The sequence below is a fragment of the Pelodiscus sinensis genome, chromosome 1 (genome assembly GCF_049634645.1).
Source record: "Pelodiscus sinensis isolate JC-2024 chromosome 1, ASM4963464v1, whole genome shotgun sequence".
NCBI classification, from domain to species: domain Eukaryota; kingdom Metazoa; phylum Chordata; order Testudines; family Trionychidae; genus Pelodiscus; species Pelodiscus sinensis.
In genome coordinates, this window is record NC_134711.1 from 247698567 (window position 1) to 247720766 (window position 22200).

General features: G+C 43.2%; 1 protein-coding gene across 2 annotated transcripts in view; it reads left to right on the plus strand.

Annotated features, from left to right (window-relative positions):
- Positions 1-20571, plus strand: part of TMTC4 (transmembrane O-mannosyltransferase targeting cadherins 4) — a 71587-nt gene extending 51016 nt beyond the window's left edge. For both annotated transcript variants that reach the window (XM_006122464.4, XM_006122465.4), the window contains exons 12-18: positions 8775-8854; positions 9052-9159; positions 9260-9401; positions 10194-10308; positions 13944-14056; positions 19686-19755; positions 20278-20571. In XM_006122464.4, the coding sequence (XP_006122526.2) occupies positions 8775-8854; positions 9052-9159; positions 9260-9401; positions 10194-10308; positions 13944-14056; positions 19686-19755; positions 20278-20429 (780 nt within the window). In that variant the 3' untranslated portion in view covers positions 20430-20571. The remainder of the gene's footprint in view (positions 1-8774; positions 8855-9051; positions 9160-9259; positions 9402-10193; positions 10309-13943; positions 14057-19685; positions 19756-20277) is intronic.
- The last annotated feature ends 1629 nt before the right edge of the window (positions 20572-22200 follow it).

A 22200-nucleotide genomic window follows, 5' to 3' on the forward strand; every position in this document is an offset into this window, starting at 1 on the left:
CCTAAAAACAAATAAAAGAACCCACCATTTATTATTTCTTTACATCTCGGCTACGTCTACACTGGCATGATTTTCCGGAAATGCTTTTAATGGAAAAGTTTTCCGTTAAAAGCATTTTCGGAAAAGCACGTCTAGATTAGCAGACGCTTTTCCGCAAAAGCACTTTTCCGCAAAAAAGCCCCGATCGCCATTTTCACGATCGGGGCTTTTTTGCGGAAAACAAATCTATGCTGTCTACACTGGCCCTTTTGCGCAAAAGTTTTTCGGAAAAAGACTTTTGCCCGAACGGGAGCAGCATAGTATTTCCGCAAAAGCACTGACAATCTTACATGAGATCGTCAATGCTTTTGCGGAAATTCAAGCAGCCAGTGTAGATAGCTGGCAAGTTTTTCTGCAAAAGCAGATGATTTTGCGGAAAACTTGCAAGTCTAGACACAGCCCTCATATTTTCAAGCAAAATCTCATGAGTTTAAACACTTGAGGTTGGTTGGCAATAGTGCCTAATAGTCATCTTGCAACCATGTCAGACCCGGCTTTTATGCATTATTCAAGCAATTACAAGATATAAAATGATTAACAACTTTTAATGATATACATCATAAGCAAGTTAGGCCCAGTCAGAAGTTGTCATGTACTTCTTGCATCAAAATTAAACAGTTGCTTGGATGAGCTTAACCATCTCCTTTTCATTCATTACATATTCAGAGATTACTGAATAGAGTAACACCAAAACATTATGTATTCTAGAAGTTAAGAGGCTTAGCTTGATATGCTGCAAAGCAGTACTGTAGATTTCAAATGGCATAGTAAGTGTGTTGTCTGGAACTGAATTGAAAATAATGTGCCACATCCATACCATAAATATTCTAATAAGTATATTAAAGCTATTCCAGATAAAGTCCATTATATGCTTGCTCTGTCAGATAACAGTATCCTCTCACCTCAAATATCTCAGATGATGTAAAGAGGATATTGATTAATAGATGACCATATGTGTGAGCTATAATCTCACAAAATGGAATATCAGTCCCTCTATTCTACATGCATTCTAAAAGTGAAATGAAAAAACCAACCAAATTAGCTATGCAGGATATTATCACTTGCAAAGTCAGAATCCTATCTTGTGACTTTTAGGAATTTTGGGATTAGTATAGGATTTTGCTCTAGTATAGCTAACAAAGCTCACCGTAACACTCCTCTTCTTCAAAACATTATGCACATGTTATTAATGTATAGTTGTCTCATGATATATACAACTGTAATAGAGAAGGCAACTCTGAACTAGGGATGTGAATGGTAAACTGGTTACCTGGTAAGCATCACGCTTAACAGCTAGTGCTTACTGGTCCCTGGGAGCACCCCTCTGTCCATGGGGGTCAGGAGCTGACCATGCAGTGTGCGCAGGGGCTGGGAGCAGAAGTTGGTTGGTTTATTTTATTTTATTTTTATTTTGTTTTTTAAAGAAATTGTGTCATATGCCTCCTTTACTGTCTCTGGCTAAAAAACCATAGGAATCTGTTGTACGGTAACATTGGTTTTGGGTAGGGGAACAACACTGATACACAGTGCTCAAAAACAATCTGCCATATAACAGTGTTCAGTTACATTGCCAGCTTGATAATTGCTTGTATTGATTTCATAATTCTACTTGGTTGTGCCATGAGGGCAGGGGACTGGACTTGATGACCTCTTGAGGTCCCTTCCAGTTCTAGTGTTCTATGATACTTCTTCGAGTGATTGCTCATGTGCATTCCAGTATAGGTGTGTGCGTGCAGTGTTCACGCGCTGTCGGAAGCTTTTCCCTCAGTAGTATCCCTGGGGCCAGCAGGGAGCCCCCTGGAGTGGTGCCAATATATCGGCCCATATAAACCCCTGCTGGCCCCCTTACCCACTCAGTTCCCTCTTACCGCTGTGAGGGTTGTTGGAACAACCCTCAGCTTGTCTTTGAGTCATTTCTTCACTGTTCTTCCCCTTTGTTTCCAGTCTTCAGTTAAGTACCTGTTAATTTATTTAAAGTCTTTCATTTGTTGTTTCTTTTTACCCCACCGTGGCGCCCCATGGCAGGGCATGCCTGTCTCGCAAAGCTTTAAGCCCTGTAAGAAGTGCAACAAGTCTATGCCGTGTGATGAACCACACTCATTGTGTTTGAAGTGCCTGGGAGAATCGCAGATTACAGACGAGTGCAAGATTCATAAGGCGTTCAAGTTCAGGACCAAACAAGAGCGCGAGTCGCAACTCAAGGTGTTCCTGATTGAGGCGGCACTCCAGCTGGCACCAGCAGCGGTCTCGGCACCGAGCTCCAACAACGCACCGACTTCAGTGCGAGACAGCTCCGCGCACCGTGCCTCCCCTGTACCGCGTAGGGCCAGATGTCACTTCCAGTCGCCGGTACCAATCCACAAGAGGAGGCCTAACAGGGGTCGGTCCTTGCCCAAGCACGCACCTTCCGTGCATTCTACAGTGGGGCACATGGCGCCAGCCAGTCCACAGCCTGGGCCTTCTAGGTCGGGTGACTACTCCTCCCACCAGAGGGATGTGAGTCCTACAGAGGATCTCCTGGACCTGTCCACCCCTGAGGCTTTGGAGAGAGCAAGGATCCTTATAGACTCTTCTCCCTCACCTCTGCCCACTCCGGCACCCTCAAGACGGCACGGGGATGCCCGGTACTGCTCCCCTCTTAGGGTGCCTGGTGACACGGGACACGAGGTGCAGCAGAGCCATGTGGCACACGCAGCATCTCCCCCGGCACCGGCTACTGTGACACTGGTGCCATTGCCACCCACACCAGCAATGGATCCGGAATCGGACGCAACGCAGATTACCCGCCCGGCACCGCTATCAGCCCCTGGCACTGCAGTACCTACCATCAGGGATCCCGTCTTGATCAGGCCTCCCCCTTTGTCTCGGCACCGTGGCAAACTGGAAGCCATGTCTCAGTATGCCGCAGGGCAATTAACATCGGCATTGGCACTGCCATGGCCCACCTCGGAGTACTCATCTGACTCGGACATGGACTCTACATGGTCTTCACGGGCCTCTCGGACCCGTTCATGTCACTGCTCCCGCTCCTGGCACCGGTCCCAGCACCGTACCTCTCTGCACCGGTACAAACAACAGTGGGCTCAGCCAATCCCTGTGCCCATGAGTCCCTCCATCAGTGACTCCTTTGGTCCGGTCCCCCACGTCGACCCACTCGCTACTTCTGGGCCTGTCATCCCCAGGCCTACGAGAGAGCACGGCTCCGGTGAGCCAACCTCTTCCCTCTCCTTCCGTAGCCACTTCAGACAATCCAGGCTGGACAAACGCCCCTGTGGGCGATATGGCAAAAGGGTCATCGTCCTCCTCCCGGATGAGGCACTGGCCTACTCTACGCCATCCATGCCCTCCATGGATGCCAGGGCTCACCAGGACCTCCTCTGCCACCTGGCCCAAAGTCTGGGAGTCCAGGCAGACATGGTATCTGAGGACTCAGACCCAACGGTCGACATCCTGCACGCAGATACCCCCTCCAGAGTGGCGCTGCCAATCAACAAAACGGTGGCCAAGATTTCGGCAACCTTGTGGCAGACCCTGGCGTCCATCCCGCCCATCGATAAGCATGTGGAACGGAGTTATTTTGTCCCCCAGGAGGGTAATGAACATCTCTTCTCCTGTCCTCCCCCGGGCTTGTTAGTACTCCAGGCAGTCAATCAGATGGAGAGGCAGGGTCAGCCTGCGGCCACCCCTAACAACAGGAAAGCAAAAAAGGCTGATCTACTGGGCAAAAAAGTCTACGCATCTGGTGGCATCCAGTACCGAATTGCCAACCAACAAGTTTTTCTGTCCAGATATGCTTACAACACCTGGGCATCAATGGACAGACTTGCTTCCTAGAGACTCCCGTGCGGAATATAGGGCCCTTCAGGAGGAGGGGAGAATAATTTCTCAAATGGTGCTACAAGCAGCACTCAATGTGGCTGATGTGGCTTCTCAAGTCATGGCCACCGGAGCGATCTTGCATCGTAGTTTGTGTCTCCAGGGCTCCAGAGTGCTGCCGGAAGTCCAAAACACCTTGCAGGACCTCCCTTTCGAAGGCACATCACTCTTTTCTGAGCAAACTGACCAGAGGCTCCATGACCTGAAGGACACAAGAGCCACATTAAAGTCATTGGGCCTTCACATGCCTGCCAACCAGAGGCATTCATATACTAATAGGAATGCCCCTAGAATGCCTCCACAGGGCCCACGCCCCGATTTTACCCATTGTAGGGGCAGGGGTAATAATGACAGAAACCATAGGTGCCACTCTTGCCCAGCCTCGAATTCTAACCAGAGACCCCCTCAATAAGCCCCCTGGGCTCCGACAGGGCTTTTGACGGGACCCCTGAGGGCTTCTTACCAGTCTCCCTGTTACCCATCCGGGACCATTTATCCAGTTTCCTCCAGACCTGGCAGTCTGTTACTTCAGACCGATGAGTTCTGGAGATAGTAGAAACAGGCTATGTAATTCCCTTCCACTTGCCCCCTCCTTCCCAACCCCCTACCTGTTCCCTTTTCAGGGACCCCACTCACGAGGCTCTGTTACAAGAGGAGTCTTGCCACCTTCTCACCTTGGGGGCGGTAGAACAAGTTCTCAGTTTTCTAAACAGAGGATTTTATTCCCACTATTTTCTGGTTCCAAAAGCAAAAGGGGGCCTTTCCCCAATCCTAGACCTCAGAGCTCTAAATCTCTTAATTGTCAAGACAAAATTCAAAATGGTGACTCTGGCGTCCATCGTTCCTTCCCTACCCCTTGGAGACTGGTACACTGCCCTTGACTTAAAAGACACTTATTTTCATGTTTCAGTCACCCCCTTCCACCGAAGGTTCCTGTGATTCATTGTGGGCCAGGACCACTACCAATTCACAGCCTTCCCCTTTTGTATTTCTACGGCCCCCTGAGTCTTCACAAAATTTATGGTGGTGGTGGCTGCTGAGCTCAGGAAAAGGGGAGTCAAAGTATTCCCTTATTTGGACAATTGGCTTCTCAGGGGAGTCGGAAACCCAGGTGAGAGACCACATTGCCATAGTCCGCGAACTTTTTCAAGAACTAGGCCTTCTTTTAAACCTGGACAAATCCACCTTAACTCCTACCCAGACAATAGAATTCGTGGGTGCGACCCTGGATTCCCGGTCTCAGAGAGCTTCTCTACCCAGATCCCGCTTTCACATGCTACAGTCAGTAGTCAGGTCGCTCCAGAACTTCCCAGTGCTCGGGCTTGTATGCATCTATTGGGCCTCATGGCCGCTTGCACTTATGTAGTGCAACACGCCAGGCTGCGCATGCGCCAGCTTCAGACGTGGCTATCGCGAGTCCCCAACCTGGCTGTCCACTCCTGGGACAGAGTGTTGACCATCCCCGCTCTTGTCTTCCTTGCACTGGAGTGGTGGACCTATCGAGCGAAAGTCTGTGCAGGAGTCCCATTCTCCCAACCAGTCCTGTCTATCCGACTGGTCACAGACGCATCAGACACGAGTTGGAGAGCCTACCTGGGAGAGCTGCACAATCAAGGTACATGGTCCCCCCACGAAATCTCCCTGCATATCAACGTCAGGAAGTCAGGATGGTTGGGCTGGCTTGTGCAGTTTTCATTCCCCACCTGAGGGGCAAGACTCTCCTCATCCTGTCAGACAACACGACAGCGGTGGCCTATATAAACAAGCAGGGTGGCCTATATAAACAAGCTTGTTCACCTTGCCTGTGTTCAGAGGCGATCAGCCTATGGGAACTCTGCATTGGGACGGATAGCCACCCGATGGCTTCGTACCTCCCGGGCTCACAGAACGTCCTGGGGGACAGATTGAGCAGATCGTTTGTGAGCCACGAGTGGTCCCTGCGTTGGGACATTGCCCAATCCATCTTCTGTGTGTGGGGATTTCCCCATCTGGATCTGTTCGCCACAGGGCAGAACATGAAGTGCCCCCTTTACTGCTCCCTCATGGGATAGGAAAGGGAGTCCCTAGGGGATGCTCTTCTCCTCTACTGGCCGCAAGGCCTGCTGTATGCCTTCTTGCCTTTCCCACTAGTTCACAGGATACTGTTGAAGGTACAGGAATTCAGGGCATCATTAATTCTAATCGCCCCAGCATGGCCCAGATGGCATTGGTTTTCGACCCTCCTCAACCTCTCATGCGAAAGGCCTGTAATCCTCCCACTAGTCCCAGACCTAATATCCCAGGACTCGGGCAGGCTTCACCACCCAGACCTGTAGTCCCTCCACTTGACAGCATGGAAGCTCCATGGTTAGTGACTGAGGATCTCCAGTGCTCTCAACAAGTCCAAGTCCTTCTGGGTAGCAGAAAACCTTCCACTAGAACTACGTACCTCGCTAAATGGAAACAGTTTTGCTGTTGGGCTTCTTAGAAGGGGGTACACCCGAGGTGGGCACTAGTCCCCTTGATCCTGGATTACCTGTTGGACCTTTGGCTCCAGCATCTCTTTTCCTCTTCTATTAAGGTCCACTTATCGGTCATTTTGGCCTTCCACCTAGGGGAAGGGGGGAAAATGCTATTTGCCAACCCTATGGTCAACAGGTTCCTAAAGGGAATGGACAGATTCTATCCTCATGTCCGGCAACCCGTCCCCCAGTGGGACCTAAACCTGGTACTATCCAAACGTATGGGGCTCCCGTTCGAACCGCTAGCCACGTACGCATCCTTCACCTATCATATAAGGTGTCCCTCCTAGTGGCAATCACATCCGCGAGGCGGGTGTCTAAGCTTAGGGTGTTGACGTCAGATCCCCCTTACACAATATTTTTTAAAGACAAGGTCCAGCTCTGCCATCATCCAGCTTTTTTGCCGAGGTAGTTTCTGCATTCCACACTTCCCAGGATGTTTTTTACCAGTTTTTTTTTCCCGAAACCACATGCGTCTGGGAAAGAACAAGCTTTACTCATGTTAGATGTCCATAGGGTGTTAGCCTTTTATTTAGACAGGACCAAACTGTTCTGAAAATCACAACTTTTTGTAGCCATCGCAGAACGCATGAGAGGCTAACCTGTATCCGCTCAGCAGATCGCCTCATAGACAACCGCCTGTATCAGGGAGTGCTACTCTCTAGCGGGTTTTTCAGCCCCGATCTTTAGAGCGCACTCCACGAGAGCTGTGGCAGCTTCCAACGCTTTTGCAGCGCAGGTTCCCATCCTGGATATCTGTAGGGCTGCCACATAGTCCTCGGTCCACACGTTTGCCAACCATTATGTGCTGTCCCATCAGGCCAGCGAGGATGCTGCCCTAGGTAGGGCGGTCCTTAACTCCTCCGTGGTTTCGACATCCGGCCCGCCGCCTAGTTAGGTTCTACTTTGGAGTCCCCTATATTGGACTGCACATGAGCAATCACTCGAAGAAGAAAGAACGGTTACTTACCTCGTAACTGTGATTCTTCAAGATGTGTTGCTCATATCCATTCCAAATCCATGCCCACCGGACTTTATCTGGAATATGCTGGTAAGAAGGAACAGAGTAGGTGAGGGGGCCAGCAGGGGGATATATGGGCTGATATATCGGCACTACTCCAGGGGGCTCCCTGCTGGCCCTAGGGATACTGCTGAGGGAAAAGTCTCTGACAGCGTGTGCACGCTGCACACTCACACCTATATTGGAATGGACATGAGCAACACATCTTGAAGAATCACAGTTACGAGGTAAGTAACCATTCTTTCTATGATATTATGTGAAGACAAATATACAGGGTCAGATCTTTGGTAGTATAAATTGGGATGGCTCATTAGCTTCAGTGGAGCCATGCTAGCTTATCTTAGCTGAGGTTCTACTCTACAGTATCTCGAAAATATTACAGTGCATTTTAGATTACCTTTCCAATCACCCACCTCTTTGAGAACACTATGCTGTTAAACAGCTGTAAGGAATTAATTAATAGAAGATAATTACCTGTTAAAACTAGTGAAGGAGTGTGGGCATAATATAACAGATCGTTTCAAGTTAACATCTTGCTTTAATATTGATTTGATAATGAAATGTTACATCAGGTTGTAAATGTTTAAATAGGAAATAAAAATGCTCTTCTGGAGCCTGTGAGAGCATATTCCCATTTAAGGTGTTTTTTTGTTTCTGAAGGCAGAATTTAAAATACGATAGTCTAATTACCTGGGTGCACAGTGGAATAGCGTACAGTATCAGGAGCTCTCCTTGAGAAGCAAACATTTGGACTAAGCAGAATTGCAACTTTTAGAAGGCAGGGATGACTCTGTCCTTGTTCACCTGAGAGGACACATGGGTGGCAAGGAAGCTGGTCCCTGAGTCTCTTGTGCAGTGGCCAATGGAGCTGACTGGCTGCTTACATGGAAGCAGTAAGATGCACTTCATAAATGGGCCATGCCAACATGGTACAATCTAGCTGTTAATCAGGATCGAAAATAGCTTCCTATTAACGTATCTCTATTTTCCTCTATCCCTTTTAGAATTATCTCAGAGTGGTATGACTTCATTGCAATATCAGGAAGCAAAGTAGCTGGTATAAATATCCCAACTTTGTCCATTTCTTTCTCAGACTTTTATTGCCCTTTTTATGATAGAGTCCATATCTCAGGAATCAATTGCAACTTTACTCAGGCCTGATTGCTAGCATGGGGAGAAGAAGTCTTAGAGGCATGAAAAAAGAAAAGCAGCCATGAAAAGGTTCAGCATGGAAGGAAGTGGATTCTGATTTTGCAGCCAGAAATGCTAGCAATTTAGTCCTACAATATATCTTATTATCGGGAACATATGGATATAATTTTTATCTGTATTTTCAGGTGCACTACAATGTTGGCAAAAACTTGGCTGATAAAGGCAACCAAACAGCTGCAATCAAATACTACAGGGAAGCTGTAAGGTATTTTCAATTTAATGTTTCACTAGGCTATCCTGAAAGTTCTTTGATTCTTAGCCACAGTAAGACTGAAAAAATGTTGAGCTTTGGATTTCAGCAGGAATATGTTGCAATATTGCATAGCTAATTATCTAGCTGAAAGGAAAGGAAATAACTACAGAACTTTTATTTCCCTGTAACAAATTTCTTTTATATTCTAGATTGAACCCCAAATATGTACACGCCATGAACAACCTTGGAAACATCTTGAAAGAAAGAAATGAGCTCCAGGAAGCAGAGGGGCTGCTGTCTTTAGCTGTGCAAATACAGTATGTTAAAAGAAAGAAAAATGTTTGCATCAACTGATCACAAATAGTACAATGGAATCTTGTATTTCAAATGCTAAAATATATTTTAAAATTTGCCTAGGCCTGATTTTGCTGCTGCATGGATGAATCTAGGAATTGTGCAGAACAGTTTAAGAAGGTTTGAACAGGCAGAACAAAGCTACTGGACAGCAATTAAGCACAGAAAAAAATACCCAGATTGTTACTACAATTTAGGACGGTTGGTAAGTATGTTTTGGAATGAAATTGTGGCAATATGATTAAAAAGTTATTTAAATTGTGATTGCTGGATTTCAGTGTAAGTTCTGCTTTATTGTGCAACACTGAAAATGGCTCAGATATTCTTATATGTAGATTTGGGGGTGATCTCAAGGCCATCTTTTGTCAGTCCTGAACCTACTTCTTTCTCCTCAAAAAAGGGCCATACTTCCTGAGTCGTCATTACTTTTTCATATAAAAACATATAAATAAAAATGATGTGGATAATCTTAGCTTCTGTGTATCACAAATCTACCTTTTCCTCCAGGAGTTACTTTTCAAAATCTTGGCTTCAGTTCTAAAAGAATATCAGTATATTTCAGTAATCTGTAGTGTAACAGAGCTATACCAAAAAGAAAAATTCAATGCAGATTAATGTCAATATTTTATTTAGATTTCTTTTTTTAAAGAAAGATGGATATGCCCATCCTTTCCCTCTTGGCACATACATATCTGAAAACAATACACAAATCATACAAGCAAAGCAAAAGGAAAATCTGTGATTTTTTTTTTACAAAAAGCAATTTCTCTCAAGATTTAAGAATACTCCTACTCTTAAAACACTTTATACTGTCTTTAGTGCACCCTTATCAACTGAATGGGATAGTATTCTGATACTACATAAAGAAGTGTTTTAGTCTCCTTTTATGAAAAAAGCATGGGGAACACTGAACATGACAAATGAGCATGGCTGTACCATCTTTAGCATGAACAAAAGCAAATCAGGACATAATTACTGTGGATTGCCTTACTTTCAGTATGCAGATTTGAATCGCCACATAGATGCATTGAATGCATGGAGGAATGCTACAGTTCTGAAACCAGAGCACAGTTTGGCTTGGAACAACATGATTATATTACTTGATAATACAGGTATAGTATATTAAGGGTTTTGATGGTTACTTAAACCTTGAAGTTAGAGATAGAAGAATAGCAGAAATACAAACCTGACTGAGATTTTTAGGGATGTTTATGAATAGTATATGATGAAGTCTGGACTCCTCTCTCCTTATTCCCATTACCCCACAGAAACCTGAACCTCTCTCTCCTTTCCTCTCAAAGAAACAAGGATCTCTTTCCCCGCCCCTTCCTGTCTATGGCCAAGGTGGGTGTTTGCACTCCTATATTGTGTCCCTGACTTCCCCTTCCCCCAGACAGGGAGAAAAGAAAGTTTGGCACTAGGAAAGCTGCCCTTCTGTGCCACATAGGGCCCATGATTAGCTTCGTCAGTTCCAGGTGTGGACCTCCTTCCCAACATTGACACTCCCTTTTCTTCCTCCTGTGTCATGTTCCCTCTCCCCCTCCTCCTTCTCTCCTACAGCCTGAGCAGTGAGGGTCTGATAGGAAGCAAGTCACTGCAATTGTCAATGGAGTTTGGGGTGCTGTATTCACTGTTCAAGCCACAGGCATGTTGCCTTCTAACTCTTCTGTCTGCTGACATGTTCTAGGTATCTAGAGCACGTTAACATAGTCTCACAGGCTTCATCTGGGACTGTTAAGGTGCAACACACAGCCTGTGACTGGGATAGTGAATCCCAGCAGTGCCCCAACTCTTTCAGAGTCATGGCAGCTTTCTGGTGGCAGTGCTGTTTGCTGTGTTCTTTGGAACCAAGTGGTGGTGAATGTTTCTGGTCTCAGTCTGTCTTTCTCACACATGCACACTTTTTGTGCCTGCATGTGTATGTTCTTGGGTTGAAAATTATTAGATATAAGCCTAAATTGCTAATTTCAAAATTGCATGTGATAATTGGGAGAATTATGAAAAACTTAGGGAAGGTATTGGCATCTCTGGATATAGTGAACATGGACATAGACTGGATTAGGTTACACACTTAAATTTTAAAAGCCTTACAGCCTTCTGAAGCAGATTCATGCTGTTGCTTCCTCTGACTTACTGAGAAATTCTATACACTTCAGAATCTCCAGTGAAACAGTGGGAGCTTTGAAATGTGGAAGTGAAATAGTAAATTTAGTTGTACTTCAGAAGCAATATGAGGCCACAAAACATTACTAATTGGAGCTTGATTTTTCAATTGAGGCTTGATTTTGCTGGCATTATTTTGCATCCACAAGGAATTGTGGAGACAGCTGGTGTGCCTGTTTTCCGTGTACAAATCAGATTTTCAAACTGAAGTGATGACAACAGGGAGGGCTGGGGGAAGGATATTACTTCCTATGAAAGTAACCAGAGTCCATAGCAGAAAATGAAGCTCTTAAATTAAAATGATGTTCCTCAGCTGGATCATGGTCGGATGAACATGTTTATGCTACAGAGCAACACTTAAAACCATTACATGGAAGGAATTCAACTCATACTTTCTATTAAAGTGTGTTCAAAACAGGAAGGCGTATTGCTTTGTTTCTATAAGGCCCGCTTTAGCCAAATTATCACATTTTCTTTATCAGCAGAAATATACAATATGGGTCTTTACAAAGTACCTGCTTTTTTTTTTTTAAGTAATTTGAGCATTATTTATAAGTTCCAGATTTTGTCATGGTTAGTTTTAGTAAAACTCAAGGATGGGTTGCAGGCTTTGGTGAATTTTTGTTTGCCAGCAGCCTGTCAGTGACTTTTATTAAAAATAGCCTGGGTGGAGAGGGGACACAAACAGGCCCTCATCACCAGCCCCACCCTGCACTTCCAGCCAGACCCCCCTCACCATGAACTCATGTCATTGAGGTCATTATATTTGAAAAGTCATGGAGATCGGGAGAGATCCCGGATGATTGGAAAAAGGCAAATGTAGTGCCCATCTTTAAGAAAGGGAAGAAGGACAATCCAGGGAACTATAGGCCGGTCAGTCTTACCTCAGTCCTTGGAAAAATCATGGAGGGGATCCTCAAGAAATCCATTTTGAAGCACTTGGAAGAGGGGAAGGTGATCAGGAATAGTCAGCATGGATTCATGAAGGGCAAGTCCTGCCTGATCAATCTGATTAGCTTCTATGATGAGGTAACTGGTTCTGTGGAAATGGGAAAGTCAGTGGATGTGATATCCCTTGACTTTAGCAAGGCTTTTGATACCGTCTCCCACAATATTCTTGCCAGCAAGTTAAGGGAATGTGGATTGGATAAATGAACAGTAAGATGGATAGAAAGCTGGCTGAAAGGTAGGGCCCAGTGGGTAGTGATCAACGGCTTGATGTCAGGATGGCGGTCTGTTTCTAGCGGAGTGCTCCAGGGTTCAGTTCTGGGACCAGTTTTGTTCAACATCTTTATTAATGACCTGGATGAGGGAATGGATTGCACCTTCAACAAATTTGTGGATGACACTAAGCTAGGGGGAGAGGTAGATATGCTAGAGGGCAGGGATAGAGTCCAGAGTGACTTAGAAAAATTGGAGGATTGGGCCACAAGAAATCTGATGAGGTTCAACAAGGACAAGTTTAGAGTCCTGCACTTGGGATGGAAGAATCCCAAGCATTGTTACAGGTTGGGAACCAACTGGCTAAGTAGCAGTTCTGCAGAAAAGGACCTGGGGATTACAGTGGTTGAGAAGCTGGATATGAGTCAACAGTGTGCCCTTGTAGCCAAGAAGGCTAATGGTTGCATTAAGAGGAGCATTGCCAGTAAATCCAAAGATGTGATTATTCCTCTATTCGGCTCTGGTGAGGCCACGTCTGGAGTATTGTGTCCAGTTCTGGGCCCCCAATTACAGGAAGGATGTGGATGCATTGGAGAGGGTCCTGCCAAGGGCAACCAAAATGATTAGGGGGCTGGAGTGCATGACCTATGAGGAGAGACTGAGGGATTTGGGTCTGTTTAGTCTGCAGAAGAGAAGAGTGAGGGGGGATTTGATAGCAGCCTTCAACTTCCTTAAGGAGGTTCCAAACAGGCTGGAGAAAGGCTGTTCTCAGTAGTGACAGATGGCAGAACAAGGAGCAATGGTCTCAAGTTGCAGTGGGAGAGGTCTAGGTTGTATATTAGGAAAAAATATTTCACTAGGAGTGTGGTGAAGCACTGAAATGGGTTACTTAGGGAAGTACTGGAGTCTCCATCCCTAGAGGTGTTTAAGTCTCAGCTTGACAAAGCCCTGGCTGGGTTGATTTAATTGGGATTGGTCCTGCCTTGGGCAGGGGGCTGGACTTGATGACCTCCTGAGGTCTCTTCCAGCTCTATGGTTCTATGATTCTATGAACTCCAACCCCTTGGGTGCCACCCGATAAACACTGTCCGTGTGTGGAATGTCTTCTGTTATGTTACATCACCTCCATATTGATGCACATAACAAAAGTCATTCCACACATGGACATAGAAGATTAGAGGAAACACTGGCAGGGGCTGACTCAACCCTAGCTGCCAATCCAGTGGCTGAGGATCGCTGTTCTGTGATCCTGTGACTGGCAGCTGTGCAAGCCCTGCCCTAGAAGTACCAGAGGTCTCAAAGTGCCAGAATCTGTGACCTCCATGAGAGAAACACAGCTTTATATATAATACAGTATACATATGCTCATAGCTATGTTTTCTTTTCTCTCCCTTCTCTTTTTCCTCATGCTATGCACTCCCAGGGAACTTAGCACAGGCTGAAGCAGTTGGAAGAGAAGCCCTGGAACTGATACCTAATGATCATTCTCTTATGTTTTCTCTGGCAAATGTACTGGGAAAATCACAGAAATATAAGGTACGTAAAGCAGGGGTGGGGAACATCCAGCATGCCGGCCACACGTGGTTAGTTCATCAGTGTTAGCTGCTGGCAGGCCACCAGAGAGTTAGTTTAGCAAGCATTCTCAGGCACAGAGCCCTGTAGCTCCCAGTGGCCGCTTTGTGCTGATTTTGGACAATGGGGGCTGCAGGAAGTAGCAGTGGCCCAGCCTGCACCACTTCCCACAGCTCCTGTTGGACAGTAACTGCGAACCACAGCCGCTGGGATCTGCAGGACTCCATGCCTGTGGACACTTAGGTAAACAAAGTGTCTAGTGGTCTGCCAGTGGCTAACTGACGAACCCCATGTGGCCCATGCGCCAGATGTTCCCCGCCCGCTGATGTAAAGGGAAGTGATGTGAATTTTTGCATTAAAAGTGAAATCTGTGGAAGGAAGGCACTGGTCTGTGACTCAGCAAATTGGAGTTCAGTGTCCTGCTGTGCCACAGAACTCCCCATGTGACATTGAGCAAGATACTTAAATCTCTGTGTGTCTGTTTTCCAAATGTGAAATAGAGATAATTCCTTAATACCCACTGTGTCATGAGAATAAATGGGTAAATGTTGGGATAGTGTTTTTGTGAATTTTGTTTAATTTAAATTTGCTGTGGTGAATACTTTGAAAAATAGAAGCCAAATAATGTGTTCAAGTCTGCAGACAGGACAGGACTGAAGGAACCAACCAGTCCTTGTACTTGAGCATTAAGAAAACATCTGCAAATAAGAAAGTAAACACAATTCATCTGATAAGTGCTAGACATTTGTTTCTGAAAGTAATTGACTGCCCCGGGTAAAAAGGAATAGTCTATTGATTAAATATTCTCATCAGTATTTGGCACTATTGCTTCAGCATGAAGGAGAAATAAAAAAACATTAGACTACATAATGTAAGGGCAGCAAGGAAAATGCATTTAACTGTTCCATTTGGTCTCATTTTCTGTAATGGATAATTTAGGAGCAAGCAAGCAAAAAGTTAAATCCTGCATCTGTGGAGTGTTTTGCAAAAGGCTCAGCAGTGACACACAGCTGTACATACGTGGCACAAAGGTGTCTTAGCTATGTTTGCTTGTTAAAGAGCCAAAAGTTAATCTTGTTTTCTGGAATCACTGACTGAGAATAAGCCACCTACTATGAATAAATGTAGTTGCCCTTGCTGCCTCTGTGTTCATCCTCATCATCTGAAATGTAAGTGACAGGAAGAGATGTATAATTTGAGAAGCTTTTAGGATTTCTCATATAAACAAGTTTGCTTTAATAGGGTCCTTTGATTTGTAGCAGGACTCATAGCATTTCATGAGAAGCCTTTCAGAATAAAATATATTTTTCTCTCTATTTGTCCTCCCTTAGCACTAGCAATACTTGCTGTTGCTAGTTTTGCTAATTAATGTCTGTATGGCCATCGCTGTTTCACTTGGTTGTCTTTGTATTTCCTGATTTTCTCCAGAAGAGAGTATGTCATAAGATATTATATTTGAGATGTTTAACCATGTTGAATGGCTGCTAATGTCTATTACTGTTTTCAGAGACAAATATCCTGTCTGAGGAGATTACAGGTTAGTTTTGGGCTTCTCTCCTGGATGAGAGACAACAGAGTCATCAATAGAATTAGGTGGCTGTTCTCAAGGCTAATGACCAGGGTGGTAGAGCATAGACTTTTTAAAAAACGAGATAAAGGAAAGAAAAGAATGATACAAGACTAACAAGCAAGTTTGCTGTAATTGTCACAGAAGAAACACGCTTTCAGAGAAGAATTAAAAATGAAGAGGGGGAACAGCTTTGATGACCAGCTCAGGAAAGTCATTCTGTTTGCAGTGGAGTCCTATGGACAATATTACAGAGATGGTTGTGGGAAAAAAATGGGGCTCTGAGATTGGCATAATTAATTGAGTGGAAGGAACCAGAAAGTGGTATGATCAATGGGGAAGTGTAGTGTTATGCAGGGTCTTAAAAGGCACTAATAGGCAACTTGAGCTGGGTGTGGTGTAGCAGGGGAGAGCAAGTGGAAGCATTTCAAGAAGGGACTAATGTGCTTTGTTCAGTATGGAAGGATAATGATCTTAGCAGCTACATTTTGTACGGACTAGAGGGAAGGAATGTAGGCATCAGGAGGAATAGGTTACATGGGAGATGACGAGAGCCTGGACAAGAGTTCCAACTGTAAGGACAGAGAGAAGATATATTTGAGAGATTTCTTCTAGGAAACAGATTCAAGATTAGAATGTGTCAAGTGCCTAGAAATGTTGAGTGCAATTTGTGTTGGGGAGAAAGATTGAATGATGGTATGGTTTCCAGCACTCAATGGATAGATATTTTCATAAACTTGTCTGCATAAGAGTTGCTAAAGTGTCAGTTACACCCTTGAAGCACACTAGGTGTATTTTTTCTATCTAGACTCCTTTTGAAGCATTCTATTGATTTGCAAGTGTCTTGCCAGCTTGAAAGCTAAGTTTTCTTTCAGTATGATTATAGCAGTGTTCCCTTTCATTTCAAATTTACTTTGCATTTTACCAGAATTGATGACTTGCTGTTACAGAAATGTAACTCCTGAGATACAAAAGATAGAACTTCTTATTTGAGATCTTGCTTTAGCAAATTAGTTTCCTTTCTTAAGAATGCTCCATTTTGAAATGGACAAAGCAGCCACAGATCTCAGAAGCAATCACTAATGATTTTAAAGTAAGTATTATGTTTATATCCACAGTGTTTTTTATTCAAGAAATACAAGATGTTAGCCCCAATGGCTAATTCAGTGAGTCTCCATATTTGAGCAAAAACAAATTCCAATTTTGGGCTGAAACTGGGGCAGCGGATGGAATAAGGGGCATGCCTTTTCAAAGCCTTTGTTATGAACCGTGCTGCAAGTATCCTTACAACACTTCATTTAAAGATTTGGCTGTCCAGACCAACTGAAATATTGCCCAGTGTACTGAAACGTTAATTTAATGCACATCTCTAGTAATATGAATGGGATGTTCTTAAACTGCCATCTGATTCTCTTCAACTAACTGCTGAGCAATGCAATGGCAATAAAATCTTTTCAGTAAGTATGTGCCAGAAGGCATATGGTAATGGGATTCAGCTGGAAACTTGTTTTATTAAGTTTTCTGGGGAATACCATACACAATAACTGTACTCTATTATAATACTTGGATAGAGAAGGAGTGAGTTCCTATATTTGCTGCTCCTGCTATGTGGCTAAGAGCAATTTATTGAAGTAACTGTGCTCATCTATGCACTCTGGCTGTATCTTCATAATGGAAAAAGTAGAAGTCTAAAATCTTAGACTGTCCAACATATTGGATGATGTAACAAAGACAGCAGAGATTCCAACATTGTGGGAAGGGTGACTTAAATAATATTTTACGTTTTACCTGCTCCTGAATTTAGGGAAAACTGTGTGTGCATGCGTGTGAGTGTGCGTCTGTATGTATGTATGCCAATCCTGTCCCCAAAGGCTACTTTTCACACTTCAAAGAATTCAGACACAGGGTTCAGTAACTTATTTCCAAGTAAGAACAGAATAGGCCTTTATTGCTGCTTATAGAACTTCTCTCACAGGACAGCCTATATTTGGTTTTGTGGCCTAGGATGTAACGGTCTTATACACCAGTGAGTCATCTAGGGGACAATGCATTGGACAGTGACTCTGTGCTTTAAGGTATGCCTACACGGCAGCTATAAGGTACAATTCCCAGCATAGATAGACGTAGACTTGCATGCTAGTTCTGCTCGAGCTAGCACCAAAAAATATCATTGTGGCTGAGGTGGCACAGATGGTGGCTTGTGCTAACTGCTAAATACATACATGGATGTTGGTTGGCATTACACTCTTGCAGTTTGCCCAAGCTGCTGTTCATGTTGCAGCAGCCATACTGCTGATTTGAGTGCTTCAGCTTGAGCAGAGCTAGCCTATCTGTCCACAATGAGACTCACACATCCCAGCTGCTATATGGATATACCACAGACTCAGGGAACACAAAACATATCACTAAGGGTATGTCTACACTAAATTTTGTTAGCCAAGCATATGTTGACACCCAAAAGTCGCCAAAACAAAAATCACCAGAGGATGTTCACACTTGCTCCCTCTGTTGACAGATCATGCTCACACTGGTGGTACCATCAACAATGTGAGTAATGCACTGTGGGTATGTGAGGTGGGAAGGCAGGGCTGATCCCTGCACATCTTGGCATTTCCCTTCCGTTCTCCACTAGAGCTCTCCATGCTGAGGAATGTAATGTAGCACAGCAGCTTGTCCCCCTCCCTTCCTGCAGCAGCATTCTGCCTGCCCCAGTGTTCCTTGTGCAGGGAAGAACAGGAGCAGTATAATGATTTGCTTTTTGTTTTCTTTCTAAAGAGAGCAGCTCACACAGCTGTCAGTTCCTGGAGCTTTGAAAGGGGAGGATTGCATGCCTACAGGGCAGCAGAGTTCAAAGCTGAGCAGAGCCATTGGGGCAGGCATTGTAGAATACTGGTGGAAGACAGGTCTGTCTACAAAACAAACAGCAGATCCTATGCTGTCTCTTTGTTGACATAAAGGAAGGGGAAAATAAAGTCTCTCATAGAGGTGGAAATTTTTCCCCCAACAAATGTCCCATTGCTCTCACTGTTTTGTTGCCAAAAGACAGGTTTCAATATCAAAACTTTCTAGTGTAGACAGTCTTAGAGCTACCTTTTAGTGTTCTGCCTGGGAACTGAGCTGGAGACTGTCGAAGAATCTAAAATGTACAGCAGCACAGAAACTACCTAAAATTATCTTTCTAAAATATGTAAACTTAACTTTTTGTTTAATATATATATTTTTTAACAAGAAAGATTCTCTGGACACAGAGCAAAAGTCTGCATACTAGTAGCTAGCTTCAGGAAGATACAAATGGAAGTGGTTAAGAAACTGACCAGATTCTTATAATCTTGGCTTTGAATGCTTGGTGTCATGAGAAGACTATTCTTCTAAAAAGTTTCTAAAAGTCAACAATGCTCAGAGGACACTTTCAGAAGTAGTGATTTTTTTCAGTGATTTGTAGTGTTTATCTTTTAAAATACTGGTACTGTTCCTCAATTTGGATTATATTCAGACCTTAGCTTCAGATGTGTTTTTACTTTAACTGTTTTAATAGTTAAAAAGTGGTTATTTTTATAACAGTGGGAAGAATGTAACTTAAAAGGCAAAAGCTTTTTCTTAAAACTGAAAAGCAATATAAAATGGAATATGACCTTCGGCCAAGAATAAGCAGGGGAAACTTCTTAAAAGATTAATATTTTGAAGCTTTAGAAGTATGTGAAAATTTGAATAAAATGCAAACAGCTGTGCAAATTTAACTGTAGTGTATATTGATTGTTGCTTGCTAAAATAGTAGTAGCTTGTGATACTTTGGTGCTTGTGTAGGAAGTATTAATGCAGTTTATATTTGGTGGAGAGCAAGTGTTCAGGCAGTATTATATATAGCATTGTGGGAAGGTATTATATTGTATAGATGAGAAAATATGGCTACAATTTAATACAATTTGTGAAATCTTTGATAGTGTTTGCATTGTGTGTACTACATTTTGCATTGTGTGTATTACAATAGTAACCTATACTGTTGACATCTTCTTTCAAATTATTCAGGAATCTGAAGCTTTGTTCCTCAAGGCAATTAAAGCCAATCCAAATGCAGCTAGTTATCATGGTAATTTAGGTAAGAACCTTTCCAATTCCTCAAATGCAAACTTTTCTCAAATGCACTGTTTGTTCCCTTATGTTCACTGTGTATAAAAAGCAGTTTTGAGACTGTTCCTGCTGGGTGGATTTCTATTCTGACTAATTTCTAGAAAGCCATCAAGGAAATGGGGCATCAAACACTGAAAGCTGTCACATGATATGATAGATCAGACAGGCTGCACATAGTAGTGTAGAAATGGTTGAACTTCAGTGGCTGCAAATTGGTTCATTTGAGTTATGCTTATAAACCTTTACGAACTCACATTAATACAGTAAATTATGACTACAACATAATTCATTCCTCCATCATTCTATGGCTGGTTCTTTCCCCAAGCTCTGCTCCTGCAGCTGGCAGAAGAACAAACTACTACTGTGCCACTAACCAGAAAAAAAAAGTCTTTATTGGAAACAAATGCTTTAATGTCGTTTTCCAAGTGATTGGCAAGATTGCACATTATTCAACAATATTGCTAATGAAAACTCTTCATTGCTGTTTCAGCTGTGCTTTACCATCGCTGGGGAAATCTTGACTTAGCCAAGAAACACTATGAAGTCTCTCTGAAGCTTGACCCTGCTGCACCCGGGACCAAGGAAAACTACAGCCTCTTAAAAAGAAAACTGGAACAATTGCAAAAGAAAGGCGATGTCTGATGTTTCTTTTTAGGCTGTCAGTGCATGCTACATACATTTTAAATGTTACATGGATACTTTTAACCATGTAAAAGATTCAGTCACACAGTTTTTAAAAATTACAGCACCACCAATGCACACTCAAATACTTGATTTGATCTTATATTGGATATATGGGGGTTTTTTTAGTTCACGCAACTGTAAATTCAAGAATTTCACCTCAATATTAGTTATCTTTCTGTTTTTTTTTTAATTTAACTGTTTTAAAGTCCATTAAATACACTGACATGGGTATATGAAATGTAGGCTTGAGTTTCACAACTTTTCTTCACAACACAGTAAGTAAATAGCAAAGTTTATTTTCATATGCTGTTGACTCATTCATCTGATTTTTAGTAGCAGGGTAGAATATTAAAATGCAAAAAGTGACTGTAAAAATGGCACTCACCTACTTGAAAATGTGATTCCTTACATATATGCAGTCATAGCTATTCACATCAGAGAATGAAATGGATTCCATTTGCATAGCACATCAACAGAATAGTTAAACATTACAACTGTAGGTCCAAATTCTGTCCTCATTTGTGCTGGCGCAAACTCGTTGGCAAATCTGGAGTTGGCAAAAGTGTAAATGCAATCATTTGACAAGCATAGGGTTATCAACTACATGTGATGGTGCACTTGGTCAATGTATTTTAGGGTGCAAGGACCCTAAGGACAGAGTCTTCCCAGAGCAATGTAGTGTAACAAGTGGGCAGCAGTGTCTTAACAGTGCCGATCCAAGGTTTTCCCCATCAGCCTCTGCTGGCGGAGTTCCCCTAGAACCATTCCCAAATAGCAGGTTAAAGTTGTTGTAACCCTTATGGTAAGATGGTAGGGCAAACGTCTATGCCAGGGGTTAATCTTTATCCTCTTGAGTATAGTAGCTCCCACTGGTTCAGAAAGTTGCAACTTGGAGTCCCTGTGTCAGGGATGAACTAAGCCCAAAGCTGTTGTGCATGTGTAATTGACACAGAAACTAGCCTGCAGAATCCTTTGCTACTGGCACTGAACTGAAAGAACTCAAGATTTGCTTTCAGATCTTAGGATGTGTTTGCTAAAGTCATGGTTAGGAGGAAAAGTCTTTTGATTTGTAAACTGAGAAAATACTATATGGAAATAACTAAGATACTTGAACAGCCTCACTATTGGAGTATGCTGCATTTCAAACTTAGCAGCACTAAGGAGGGAGTTAAATGCTATTTGTGTGCTAGTATTTTAGCTCATTGTAATATTGCTGTTTCAGTAAATATTTATCTTTTTATAAAGAAATGTGAAGGACAGTCTGTTGGATATGAGAATTGAGATTTGACTACCTCTTTCTTCATGTCCCTGTGTTCTATATTTTTTCCATAGGAAGAAACTGATTCATGCAATATTTGCAGATTTCCTAACTTGTGTGGTAATATTGTATAGGCAGTTCTGGAATACTCTTAATATATCACTCACCTAAATATGAAACTGTTTAATACGTAAGGTGCATGTCTGCCATAGTAAAGAATATTACATGACATTACCCTTCTGAATACCACGTAAATATTTTACATCTATAGTACAGCATTTTAAAATGTTGTTTTGCTTGTAAAAGCGTGCCACATTTTTAACTAAAATACAAGTGGCAAGTTTTTATAGATATTTTATATTCTGTCCTACAGCTCAGACTAATATGCATCAGATGTAGGAGACATTGTGTTAAATAGGCCTCTAGACCAAAAAAAAAAAGATGGATTTTGCTATGGAAACTAGTTTCTAG